The sequence below is a fragment of the Diaporthe citri genome (genome assembly GCF_014595645.1).
Source record: "Diaporthe citri strain NFHF-8-4 chromosome Unknown scaffold_6, whole genome shotgun sequence".
Taxonomy (NCBI): Eukaryota; Fungi; Ascomycota; class Sordariomycetes; order Diaporthales; family Diaporthaceae; genus Diaporthe; species Diaporthe citri.
In genome coordinates, this window is record NW_025064851.1 from 149,963 (window position 1) to 164,023 (window position 14,061).

The 14,061-nt window shown below is 37.4% G+C and overlaps 3 protein-coding genes across 3 annotated transcripts; 1 reads left to right on the plus strand and 2 right to left on the minus strand.

The window, feature by feature from the left end:
- Positions 1–482: 482 nt before the first annotated feature.
- Positions 483–1,556, plus strand: INS49_012077 (uncharacterized protein; the record flags this gene model as incomplete). The annotated part of the gene is made up of 3 exons (XM_043172783.1): positions 483–1,121; positions 1,178–1,344; positions 1,400–1,556. 3 exons carry the CDS (start codon positions 483–485, stop codon positions 1,554–1,556), a joined length of 963 nt encoding a protein of 320 aa, XP_043022080.1.
- A 457-nt stretch (positions 1,557–2,013) lies between these two features.
- Positions 2,014–3,813, minus strand: INS49_012078 (uncharacterized protein; the record flags this gene model as incomplete). The annotated part of the gene is made up of 1 exon (XM_043172784.1): positions 2,014–3,813. One exon carries the CDS (start codon positions 3,811–3,813, stop codon positions 2,014–2,016), a length of 1,800 nt encoding a protein of 599 aa, XP_043022081.1.
- A 7,322-nt stretch (positions 3,814–11,135) lies between these two features.
- INS49_012079 (uncharacterized protein) lies at positions 11,136–12,421 on the minus strand (the record flags this gene model as incomplete). Its single annotated transcript, XM_043172785.1, has 2 exons — positions 11,136–11,709; positions 11,880–12,421. The coding sequence occupies 2 exons, from the start codon at positions 12,419–12,421 to the stop codon at positions 11,136–11,138; spliced, it is 1,116 nt and encodes a 371-aa protein (XP_043022082.1).
- Positions 12,422–14,061: the final 1,640 nt, after the last annotated feature.

Here is a 14,061-nt window from a genome sequence, read left to right on the forward strand (position 1 = left end):
ACACCGAACCATAGGGCGCGTTATTGGTTCTAGGAACTGTGGTGTATAATCTCTGGTTTCACCCGCTGGCGAAATTTCCTGGGCCTAAGTGGAATGCCGTCTGGCATCTCCCAGCCTCGTACCAGTTTCTACGCGGGAACTTCCCGAGGTACCTGGTCTCACTTCATGAGCGCTACGGCGATGTTGTTCGCATCCGCCCCGGTACTCTGTCCTTCTCAAGCTCTCAGGCCAACAAAGACATCTTGATCAATAAGCTGGGACGTGATCAGCTGCAGAAAGACCCGGAATTGTACCATAAGTCGCCAAATGGAGCTCGTAGTATACTGAGTGTACTGAGCGATGAGGATCACAGCCGGTATCGTCGCCTTCTATCGCCTGGCTTCTCAGAGCGAGCCATACGGGATCAAGAGGTTGTTCTCAAAACCTATGTTGATCTGCTCATTCAGGGCTTGCACCAACGTGCCAAAGACGGACCTCAGGATATGGTTGCCTGGTTCAACTGGACGACTTTCGACGTGATTGGCGACTTGACCTTTGACCGGTCATTCGATTGCCTCCGGAACCAAGCCTACCACGAATGGATTCCGTTCGTCTTTGGCAGTGTAAAAGCCGTCATGATTCGAAGCGAACTCGCTCGTTACCCTCTCATTACCAGGTTCCTGATGTGGCTGGACCGTGAAAAGATTCTCGCGGCCAGAGAAAAGGGTTTCAAGTTTGCAAGAGAGCGGGTTGACCATCGCGTTGCGTCCGCCACCGATCGCCTGGATTTCTTGGCTCAGATACTTCGCCAAGAAGGGAAGCAAAGGGAAATGAGCCGCGCGGAGATTGAAGCAAGCTCTCAGCTCCTGATATTGGGCGGTAGCGACACGACAGCAACACTCCTCGCAGGCACGGTGTACTACTTGCTGCAGAACCCACAAGTCAAACAGAAGCTGGTGATCGAAATCAGAGATGCTTTCACGGACGAAGCCGATATAGACATAACGAGTTGCAACAAGCTACCATACCTTCTCGCGACCTTGGAGGAGGCTATGCGGATCTATCCTCCCGTCGCTCTTGGTTCTCCACGTATAGTCTCGGCCGAGGGTGCAGTGCTCGGGGGCTACCATGTGCCTCCAAAGGTAAGGCTTGCCACTTCTCTAAATGCAAGGGTTTCTCTATGATAACACCGATTTAGACACATGTTCTCAACAGCCAATACGTGGCTGCCCACCTTTGGAAGAACTTCCACAACCCGGAGTCCTTCGTTCCTGAGCGCTGGCTCCACGATCCGGCGTATGAGAATGACGACAAGGCGGCCAGCGTTCCTTTTTCTCTGGGCCCGCGGAACTGCATTGGAAAAACGTAGGTCACCACACAGAGAGGTCCCGTGTTTGGATCGAGTTAACACATACCTCAGTCTTGCGTATGCCGAGATGCGCCTGATAATGGCCCGGCTGTTATGGAATTTTGACCTCGATATTGGCCCAGATATCAGCACGTGGCTTGAGCGGAACAAGAATTGGACATTATGGGAGAAGCCACCTTTATCAGTGTTGGTGAAGTCAGTGCGATAACTGTTGAACAGTTCAGAGTCACGGTAAGGTAATGGCTACATGGAGTAATCAGTGGACTGTACTCTCTATTGTCCTTTATACATGTCCAAGGATGTCACACCGATCCTCGGAGACAGATATCTTTGGAAGGACTGTGGGCCAATATTATAGTTTCGCATCACTCAATGGAGCAGTCACGTATATCCATCATAGACATTGAAATGAATACGCATCCTTGCGATGAGTATAAGCGCAAGTACTTATTCCTTAAGCCTTGTTAGCTCTCTCATCCACGATCCTTTCGACGGAGTCAATGCGGCAACCCTCGCACCTATGGTATTCAAAATTCCAGATCCAAAGTTTTACTTGCCGGGAATGAGCAGCACGATCTGATCACAGTTCCAGGTTTCCCAGCCGACTCTTTCGCCTCCTTGCCAGCACTCTTTGACACTCGGGCTTCTCCTTTCAGAATCCTCACCTAACAAGTCCCACATTCTCCCACGCGACATGCTGACTCAGGATTTTCGCCTCTCCCCTCTTGCTCCATGAGCTCCAGCAGCGAGAGACCGTCACCCTTCTCCCAGCTGACCTCATTTCCCCGGAATCGCACAGTCGCTTCGTCAGGGAGATCCAAGCCGTCCGTGCCTGAGATTTCGTTTCCCACCGAAGAGGGGGGGGACCCGTATGTGAAGGTTTCTTGACGAATGGCGTTCGTTGGGACGTTGCACTGTTCAAGGGAGGTTCTCATATCCTCAACGAATGACCGCGATCCACATATGTAAGCATTGGACGCGTGACCTGGCAACTCGATCGGAGTGACTCCCAGTGGATCGATGTAGTACGACTCTCCCAATATGGGGGCTAGTTGTTCAAATGTCGGCCTTCCCTCGTGATCGTAGTCTCTGCCTCTGACATCCACGCCGGGTATCGGCGCAGTGTAGAATGTGATCGTACGGAGGAACGAAGAAGCCGCAATCTCGGATTTCAGTAGTGGGACCTCCTCCTCACTGTTTCGGCTGACGTGGATCAAGACAGCTTGTGTCTTGCTCAAGGTTGGATGGGCAAGATGAGCTTGGAGCATGGTTAGAATCGGTGTCACGCCGATTCCAGCACTGATGTAGACCTGTCGGCTTGGGGTTCCTTTTGCCCAATCAGGGACAAAGGCTCCAGACGGGGAGCGTGCCAAGATAATGTCACCAGCACGGACTTCGGAGTGAAGGTAAAGTGAGGCAGATGGTCCCCGCTTGACTGTGATGCGGTAGGAGGGCGGGACTGAGGTCGTTGTGGCGGGGGACCAGGAAGAGATGGACCAGCAGCGAATCTGGCCGGATGGAAGCTTAATCGTGAGGTACTGTCCTGGGACATAATCTGCCAAGGGCTTGTCATCGACTGGGGCGAGGTGGAATGACTTTACGAGCGGACACTCATCAACCACCCTGGTCACCTTGAGCGTCCGCCATCCGCGCCACCGATTCCGCCCCGCTGCTTCGGCATCCTCGATCATCGCCAGCCTGCGCGCAACGGTCTTCTTGTTCATGTTCTGGAGGCCCTCCACGCGCAGAATGCGCTGCGCCATTTTGCGGGTGTTGGGGTCTGTGAGCGGCGCAAACAAACACTGGGCAATGGTCGCCACAGGAGCAGTCTGTTTGCTCTTGGTTGTGATGACTGTTACCGTGTCGCCGGGGGATGTCGAGCCTCCGCCCACGACCTTCAGGTACACGCCGCAGAACCCTGTCCTCGCAGCCTCAGTCAGCCAGCTGGCCGGCTGTCCACATCGCCACGCGAGCCGTGAACACGGGCTCCGCCCACCGCAAACTTCGAGGACGACCGATTCGTCTCCCATTGCTAAACGTTCGTCGTCGGTACTGTCCACATGCCTCTTTCCCTTGTGTGAAGGGCTCGAGAACACCCAACGATCCCCGAGCATGATGTTGCTCTCGTCGATGCCTTCAGGCACATCTAGTGTCAAATTCTCTCCCCAAAAGGCCCAGTCCCATTGAGACCGCTCGATATTTAGACGTGCGGTCCAGTAATCGTAATGTTTTGAGAAAAAGGCATACACCTGCGGATCGTGTACAGCAGACTTGTGTCCCTCGATGCCGTACTCGGGGGTAAGAATTAACGGTGTAGTGGACGGAGATCGGACGATCGCTGTCAAGGTTGGCTGGGAATGTACCATTTGACTGACTACCCGCGAGCGCGAGACAGCCACAACAGTGAAAGGTTGAGGAGCGCATGACGACTGTTGGTCGATACGACCCTGATGAAGGGAGGGCATGGTTGGGAAATTATTGGTGTATGGTGTGCGATGAGTTATCTGCCCAGATGTAAGTCGGCGGAGCGGCCCATTGTTATATGGATTAAAGCACGCCGTCAGATGTCCAGAACAGAGCATATATCCACAATATTACAGGTAAGACAAGAGGTTGAAGTCGTGACGGGTCAGCACTTTATTCCGTTTGATAGAAGGTCCTGCTGACTAAAAGTCTTGCTAGTTAAGCAGACTTTAGCAAGGGCGCATCGTCGCGGGATGGGCAGCATCCTTCGAAGGTTGCACCCGGATGATCCATGGGCAATTCAGATTACCAATTACACCAGACCTGACTCTATTGGTCGCGCTAGTCCCCCAATTCTACCTCTGTACGAAGGGACATAATTGACCGCCTTGTTGCAAAATGTTTTTCACCAAGAAATATGACCGGATGAGCATATCCAGGAAGAGTGGCTGAAGGATAATTTAACATCTCTTAATTTTGCAGGTTTCGTCCATCCGATGGCAGACAGTCCAATGCACACTCCGGACGTAAAGAACCTCGCTGTTACATGGCCCTCGCGAAAACGTACTTATTTGGTCACACACAGGACTTTTTGGAATTTAATTGTTCATAGCTATTAGAAGACGTCATCCAGAATTTGCTTCAGTGTTTTGCATCAGCATGATCCCTAATGTTTTACCCAGTTAGCACAACATCATGGTAGCATTTATTAACAGCGGTGGTGTTTGGTGGGAAGACCAAGTATACCCACATGAGCCTGCTGCTTCGTCAAGGCCGGAGCATAGTTTTGTATTGAGCGCATCGTTTCTCGTACTCTGCACTTAATGTTGGAATATTCTAGATATCTAGGCTATTATTAATACGGGATATCCTTTTCCCTATACGTTTGCTACTATATAAAGGATAATAACTATAAATAGGGGCCTTCCCTCTTATAAAATAAATATTAACTAGCTTAATAAATTAAGCATTTAATATTATTAATAAGTTATAAGGCCTAAAGCTTACTTAAAGTAATAACGCTAACTTAATATAAAAAACATATATTACATAACACCCCTAATTGCTACCACTTCTTAAACCTTTTAAATAAGATAAGCTTTATACTTAAAGACATATTTTTTAACTAATTACTTAATTAAGCTAATTAATAAGCTTTTAACTAATTAAATCGCCTTATTTAATATTATAAATTAATTTCATCTCTTAACCCAAAGCCTATATATAAAAACCACACCTCCTCTACCTAAATACTCAACCGTTTCTTTATTAATACTTAACCTATCCATATAATTTATATATTATTTAAAAGCCCTTATTAAAAATAATAAAAGCATTTTTTTAAATTTCAAAAATCACACTAAATTAATACTAAAAACGTAAATTTTAATAAAACTATAATAATCCTTAAAACTCCCTTAAAAATACTTAATTATATCTTAGCTATTTTTAATTTATAATATCTTAAAAATATATTATTTAAAAGCCCTTTTTCTTCTCTTTATAACTATACTACTTTAATACTTATATCTTTATTTCTTAACTTATTAAACTTATTTAAAATTTATTATACCCTTCTTTTTATTATCTTAATTATCTTAATAAATACTTTATCTATTTACCTTAAAATAGCATCCCTTAATAAATATAATATTCCACTCCTTAATAAAATAGAAAACTATATATATTAAAATATTAAAATCTAAGCCTAATTTAAAAAAAAAACGCTATTAAAAATAATCCTAAGAATCTTTTTTAAGGCTTATCTTTAGCTTAAAATAAAAAAGCCTTTATTAATATTAAACTTATATATAAGCAAGAGCCTATTATATTTATAAAAAATATAAATAGTACTTAAAAAACGTAAAATATACTTAAATCTTACTATAAACCCTTTAAGTTTACAAGCTAATATTTACTTTATAAAGAGTTCTTTAATATTAATTTTAATAATTTTAAGATTATAAAAAAATATATTAATAAGCTAAAGCTCTTTTTAAAGAATTTAAAGGCTAATAATATAATTCTTCTTAAATAAATTATAATTAACTAAATTTTCCATAGCTTAAATAATAAATATATTAGCTTTATTTAAAATATAATTTAAAGTCTTAAAAAAGATTTAAATGCCTATATAATTAAATTTCTCTTCTTTAGCCTATTAAATAAAAATAAAGGAAAACTCTTTAAATTATTTAAAAAAGCTTTATATATGTTATGGGCTGGCCCTAGAGGGGCTGCAGGCTGGCTAGCGCCTTCTCCCATAAGCTGTAAAGCAGCAACCTTTTAACTAGGCCAAAAGGTATGTAATAATCCAAGCTCCCTTGGATTATTTAGCCATATTATATAAGGCTTGGGCTTTTAGCCCAAGCCTATCATATAGCCCTTTCCCCTAAGACCCCCCTTAATATAGTAGTATAATTACCCCTAAAGCTTACCCGCGATATCGCCTTTTTAAGCCAGGGATTTTCTTCACGAAAGGGGTGCCCGCATTTGCGGCAAACATAACTTAAACCCTTAACCCTAAAGCTTGGATTATTTATTATGGGCTGGCCCCAAAGGGGCTGTAGGCTGGCTAGCGCCTTCTCCCATAAGCTGCAAAGCAGCAACCTTTTAACTAGGCCAAAAGGTACGTAATAATCCAAGCTCCCTTGGATTATCTAGCCACACTATATAAGGCTTGGGCTTCTAGCCCAAGCCCATTACAATATATAAAAAATAAGAAAGATAAGAAAAAGATTATTATGCCTTAATTATAAAATAAAGAGGCATACTTAAGAAAATTGCTATTTCCTTTATTTAAATAAGGCACTTACCAACTGAAAAATAAATAAATAAAGAAAAGAAAAGAAAAAAACTACTCTTTTAAGGAAAAATATAAGCTAAAAAAAATAAGAGAAAATGCAAAAGCAACTCCTAACTTTATTAACTAATATAAAATCTCCTATAGCTTTAAAAAGCGCTTAGGAAGAACCTATAGCTTATATAGCTATAAATAATTCAATAAAAAATATTAAATATAATAAGAATTTATTAAATCTCTTATAACTCTCTTTTAATAAGTTAATGGAAATTAAAGTAAATAACCTTATATATACCCTATATATATATATAATAATAATAATAGCTAATAATAATAAATTTATAAGAAATTAATAATATATAAATTCCATAGAAATAGCTATAAATACTGCTGTAAATATAATAAGTTTTAAAGATATATACCTCTTTAATATTATATATATAATTAATAAAACCATGAAATAAGGTAATGTAAATATTATATCCATAAATAAAATAAGGAACTTAATAATTAAGTTTTTAAAAATAAATATTATAAAAAGATTTTTTTATATATATTATATACTTTTTTTAAGTTTAAATATACTTAAATATAAGTGTATAAGTAATAAAATCAAATTAAAATTAAAAGGAAATATTATTAAATTATACTTTTAAGAAATAAATAAGCTAATAACTTAAGGATATTAAAAAGATAGCTTATATTTTATAAGAATTAATATAATAAAATAAATAAACAAGCCTAAATATACCTTTTAAAAAATATATACAACTTAATAAAATTTAAATATAAATAATAAAAATAAAGAAGAGATATATAAATAGCATTATAAACTAAGCTATATAAATATCTAAGCTTTAAAAATATTTCTTTAAAAATATAAAATAAATATATTAATAAATAAACTTATTTAAAAATATATAGGCAATTATAAAGTATACTTAAAAGCTAAGCATATAATTAAAATAAATAAAACTAGCTTAAATAATTAAGTATATAATATACTTAAAAAAGTATATAATAATATAAGCAGTTTCTTAAAACCTATATATAATAAATATAAATATTATATATTATTTCTTAATAAAAGAACTTAATATTTAAAAGTTTCTTTGCTTAAAAATAAAGATAAAGTATTAAAAGCTTTTAATAATTATAAAAATAAGGTAGAAAATAAATATAATAAAAGAATAAAAGAATTCTTTACTAATAATAAAGGAGAATATATAAATAAAAGATTTAAAATCTTATTAAATAAATACTCCATAACTTACCATATAACGCCCCTATATATAAAAGAACTAAATGGCTTAATAAAAAGATTAAATCTAACCATAATAAATAAAGTTAAAAGCCTTTTATATACGGCAAATTTACCTATATATTTATAAAGAGAAGCAATAAAATATACTATATATTTATATAATATTACACCCTATAAAAGCCTAAGGTATAAGTGCCCTTATAAGATAATAAATAAAAAGAAACCTTATATAAATAACTTAAAATTATAGGAATTTATTATATATTTTTAAAATAATAATTATAAAACTAAATTAAAACCTAGAAATAAAAAGGATATATTATTAAATATAATCCCAAAATTAAATATATATTAAGTATGGGATATAAATAATAAAAAGCCTATATTAATTTAAGATATCCAAATATTAAAAGGGCAATATATAAATAATAACGATATTAATATTAATAATAATAATAATAATAATAATAATAATATATATATATTCCTAAAATTATAAGAACAAAGGGAAGAAAATTCCCCTTTTATTTTAAATGAAATAATAGTTCAAGGGAATCCAGAAGATTATATATATATTATATAAGATATACTATTAAATAATTAAATATCTATATTAAATACTTAAGAAAATATATTAAAATACTGCTTAACTATAACTAATATTAATAAACCTTTTTTTTTAAAAGAGGTATTAAATAACTTAAAAAAACCTTTATAGATTAAATTTATGCTAAATAAAATATATAGTTTATAAAAACAAAATACTTATATAATAATGGATTTACCATCTAGCTATATGGCTTTAGAGGGGAAATGAGTATATAAAAAGAAATTTATAAATAACCTAGTTATTATAAAGCTTAGTTAGGTAGTAAATAACAAGAATAATATTAAATTTAAATTTAAATGGGTTATTTAAGGATATAACCAAAAATTAGGCATAAATTATTTAGAGACTTTTTCTATAGTCTGCCGCCCTAAGACCTATATTATGCTATTAATAATAGTAATAAATAAAGGATATTATATATATAATTATAATATTAAAAATGCATTTCTATACTTTAATATTAATTTTAAAATATATATAAAATTACCTGCATATATATATAATAAACCAAAATATAAAAATAAAGTTGCAAAACTAAATAAAGCTTTATATAGGCTAAGACAATCACTTATGCTTTGATATAAATATTTAAAAAATATATTAACCAAGCTTGGATTTATTATTTGCCTATATAACGAAGGAGTATTTATATACTTTAATAAATAAATTATATTTATATGTCATATAAACGATATTATCGTTATAAGACCTAATAATAATAATATAAATTTAATAATTAATAAATTATATAAGAATATAAAATTAGATTTTTAAGGAGATTTAACAAATTTCTTTAAAAGCAATATATATATAAACAGAGAATATAAACAAATAATTATAAATCAAAATAAATATATAAATAAAATATTAAAAAGATTTAATATAAAAGAAAAGGTTAAGAAAAAGGAAATAATTCCTTAACTTACACTATATACTCTTAATAGAAAATTAAAAAAATATACTAACCAAGCTAATAAAAATATTATAGAATTATATTAGCAATAAATAAGGTTTATATTATATGCTAGCTTAAAAATAAGGATAGATTTAACCTATTTTATAAATGAATTAGCTAGATATATGGTAAACCCAGGATTAAAGTATATAAAAGAATTAAATAAAATATAAAGATATATATATAAATTCCCATATATATTTAAAGTATATAATTGCTTTAGAAATAATTTATAATTAATAAGCTATATAAATTTAAACTAAGGTAACGATATATTCATTAAAAAGAGCACCTTTAGTTATATATTTAGCCTATATAATATTAATAATAATAATAATAATAAAATAAACCCTATAAGCTAGAATTCTTAACTATAAAAAACACTAGCACTTTCCTTTATGGAAGTAAAATATATAGCTTTAAGAAAAGCTATAAAAAAAGCTAAATATTTATATAATTTACTTAAATATTTTAATAATAATTTAAATATTAGCTTTAATCTTAAGCCCCCTATTATATATATAAATAATAATAGGGCTAAGAAATTAATTAAAAATACTTTATTTTATAAAAGAATTAAATATATAAATATTGCATATCATTATATAAGAAAAGCAATAGAAAATAATAAAGTAATATTAAAATATATAAATTTTAAGCAGAATTTAGTAGATTGGCTTATAAAATTAATAGATAAACTATACTATAGAGAGTTTAAAGAAAAGTGTAGTTTAATAGAAAAATAATATAAATATTAAGCTAGAGAATAGAGAGATTTTTTATTTATATTATAATGCGCGTAAAATAAATTAAGGTGTTTACTTTTTAATAACTAGGGTTAAGATTTTTTCCTCTACTTATAAAATATATAAATAAATAAAGCAGATTTAATTATATATATATATAATATTACCCTAAATACTGGAGGTTTTCCCTTAGAAGAAATAATTAAAATAATAAAGGTTTTTCCTGAAAAATAAGCGTTACTTATACAGCCTATATATACTATATATATATATAGTTATAATATACCTATACTGCGTTTATATATGTTTAATTTTATATAGAAAACGTATTTCCATAGTGTATATAGTATAAATAAAATGATGTATAACTTTAATATATAAAAATGCCGTGATATATCGTAACTATTATAAAATAATTAGTAAATCCCATATAAAACCATAATTTAATATGTAATACCCTACTAGCTATAAGTTTAAGTTTAAGTGATAGCAAATTTTTGGGTTTTTTGCCTATATATATATATATATATATATATACTTATATAAGTGAGTTTTTTCCTTTTTATAAGGTTTTCTTATTATATAGCGAATATTCCTTTTTTATAAACTAAATCCCTTATATATATAAAATAAAATAAATAAAAGGAAATTAGTTTAAGGGGGGCTGTTGGAATATTTTAGATATCTAGGCTATTATTAATACGGGATATCCTTTTCCCTATATGTTTGCTATTGTATGGAGGATAATAACTATAAATAGGGGCCTTCCCTCCCGTAGAATAGACGTTAGCTAGCCTAATAGACCAAGCATCCAACGCTATTATTTGACACTCAACTGCTAAATTATTTTTACAATGTATGAAACATCATTCAATACTATCAGTAGACTAAACTGAAGACTTCTGGAAGCTACTGAGCTGACATTCTATCTTTCAAGACTCCATCCTCAAGCATTATAGTCGACCGTCGCCTCTCTGACTGCCTCTTCATATTCCCTCCATCCCATCCACTTCGTCTCCCGCTCTTGCGCCCCGAGCCACGCACGACATCTCTCTTCAATCAATTCCACATCAACATTGTTGACTGGCTGAAGTCCCCCGCCATACTCGATATCGACGGGGCCAAGGGCGCCTCGAATCATCTGTTCCACCTCTGAGAAAGACGTAGCCTTGTCACCAGTTGTGGTTCTCAGAGTCCAGGCATCCTGGAGAATACCCGCGATTGGCTCTGCACCAGGGGCGATAGCGTACTCCCCGCGCCGGACCTTTTCGCGCCACTGGATCCTTTCTGTCTGGCTATAACGTGCGTCGCCCAGTTGCTGAGCCTGCTCATCCGGGTCAACACCGGTAAGGATGTAGTGTAGACAAGACGCGAGGCGCTGGTGGGCACTTCCTATGTTTTGGCGTATAACCTCGGCACTAGGAATGGGCTCGTCCGCGGCCGTTTCTTCATGTCCCTGGACTCCTGGATAAGAACGGCGTGGCGAGGCGCCGAACCCCATCAGCTTAAGTCGTCCGTTTCTGCAATTCCAATTTAGCCACTCGTGATTTGTATCTGGATCAGAATCGTTGTCAAGCACACGGCTGAGACACTGCTGACGTGTAGGGTGGAAATGTCCCATCAGGCATGGGGAAGCACGGTGCTGGGGCGAGTATGGCGAGGTGTCATTGTACACAATGTTAGAACGTACTTATCAAGCCCTAGATCTTGGGCACATGCATGCGTGGGTATGAGCCCGAGCGATTCGAGATGCGCAAAGGCCGAAGCGAGCTCGACAACCGAGCGTCGTCGACAAGTCATATTGGACTCAGCCAAGGCTGTACTCAGTGGATCAAGTCTCTCGAAGAACAGTATACCTTCCAGTATATCTGAATCCTTGACTCCGCGGACATCTAGGCAACGAACCAGGTTAGGATGTGGCGAAGATTGCAAGATGGTAAAGACCTGCCGTTCAAGCTGTGTACCCGTGAAGTTGGCGAGCCCGAGTTCTAGGAGCACACGATCTCCCGGTAAGGGGACATTGGGGATATGGTACTGCTTTTGAGCTTTTAAGACAAGGTGCTCATCTAAGAAGAAGACTGCTGAGCGGTTAAAGCCTTGCCAGACATGGGGAATGGATGGCTCGACCCTGAGCGGAATGATCTCCGCCTTGAATGGATTGATGGGCGAGCCGTGATTTAGAGCCTCAGGAGGAAGAGCTCGGCCTCGTTCGAAAGCTTCAAGGGAATCCATGATACAGAAGATGAGTGAAAGAAGAAAATGGGAAGATAGTGTTAAAATTGATGGCCTAATGGTACCCCAAGGGGGATGACGGCTTTTAAATCCACACCACAGCCCGAACCCTTGGTAGACTAAGACCTAGGTTTGGCACTGCCTTACGGTAGCCTGAGGTGAGATGCTGCTGCTTACTATCTCATCCGCTAAAGAGACACCCTGCTCCTACCAATCATGCCCTGGCTCTGCTACACGCCCTCCGGCCAATGGCCATGTGGCTGCTTGAGGAAGGTCTGGATCGAGCTGTGGTCACGCCGCTCGCTTGCTTCCAACAGAAAATCCTCTTCACATGTATGCTATGACCCGGTCTAACGGTGGTGGCGCCAACTGTCACGGGCGCCGTTACCGCGTTGCCTACTGCGTTGCCTCTGTCTTTGGGTCTGACGTCCACAACACGAAAGGCAAGGACGTGCATATGCACGCGATGAACCTTAATTGTTTCGACACCAGAGACCTTGAAGCTGACATGCTTCGCAGTTTTTGAGGCCTGCGAACAAAACAAAAACATGTACCGCCAACTGGTGAGGTAGAATTGCAGTGTACTGTGTCTACAAAGTCTGTAAACAAAAACTGAGGAAAGTCACATCCACATGCTGCGGCCACTGATGGTCCCTCGAAAAGCTAGATATCTAGATACTGACTCCTAACGGGTGACATAACTAACTCTACATATGTGAGTAGCCTATGGCAGCCTCACCAGAGTCTCGGCAATCAATACGCTCGTCCGTCTCCTATTCTTCGGTCAATATCAATCCAGACGGCTCTCGAGCGAATTTCTGCTTACTTCTTTGTTAGTGAGCTAGTGTGACAGCATTTAATGTGGTGGATTTGTACCATGTATGAGGTAACCCATTTGCAGGGAGATAACACACGGCTTCCGGGTGACAGCAAACTATCCGCAGAATCAGATTCACCGTGGTACTCAGTTTTGAGAGCGCACCGATCGGACGTTGCACAGCAGGAACCACTGCGGGGGATCTCGGATTGTGCCGATCCAATTTCTCGTTCATGTGATGCGGTGCACAATCACTTTCCTCACACGAGTATGAGACATGGGGCTGAGTTGGTGCATCTGTGTACCCTCCCCCACGTTTATGTAATTATCAAGTGGCAGTGCTCTGCTTGTCGGAGTGTTCAGTACCCCCGCTACAACCTCCGCACTCTTTTTCTACACCTTTGATGAAGTGAAATCGAGATAGGTTGATAATTCTGTTGCCAGATCTGTGGCGGTACGGTCCTAGGATTTCTAATGCACACTGCCCATCATGCTGTGATTCAACTTCATTGCCTCGCTGGAGCACGCAGCTTCAAAGATGCACACTATTCACACACGTGCAGAGGTTGAACACCGTCATTCAAATCTACCCTGATCAACCCAATAATCGATCGATGTTTTAGCGAGAGAGGGGCTTCTTCTGCAGAGTGTCGCCGACGGGGACCACAGCGCAGTTGGTAAACGCCACACGAGCGCTTTCCGCACCGCCAATCCAATAGTCTCCTCTCGATCCGGACCGCACCTATGCACAAGACAAAAACGGGTACCAATGCATTGGCCTCATTCCAATTGCACGCACTCTTTATGGTCCTTCCAAGCTACA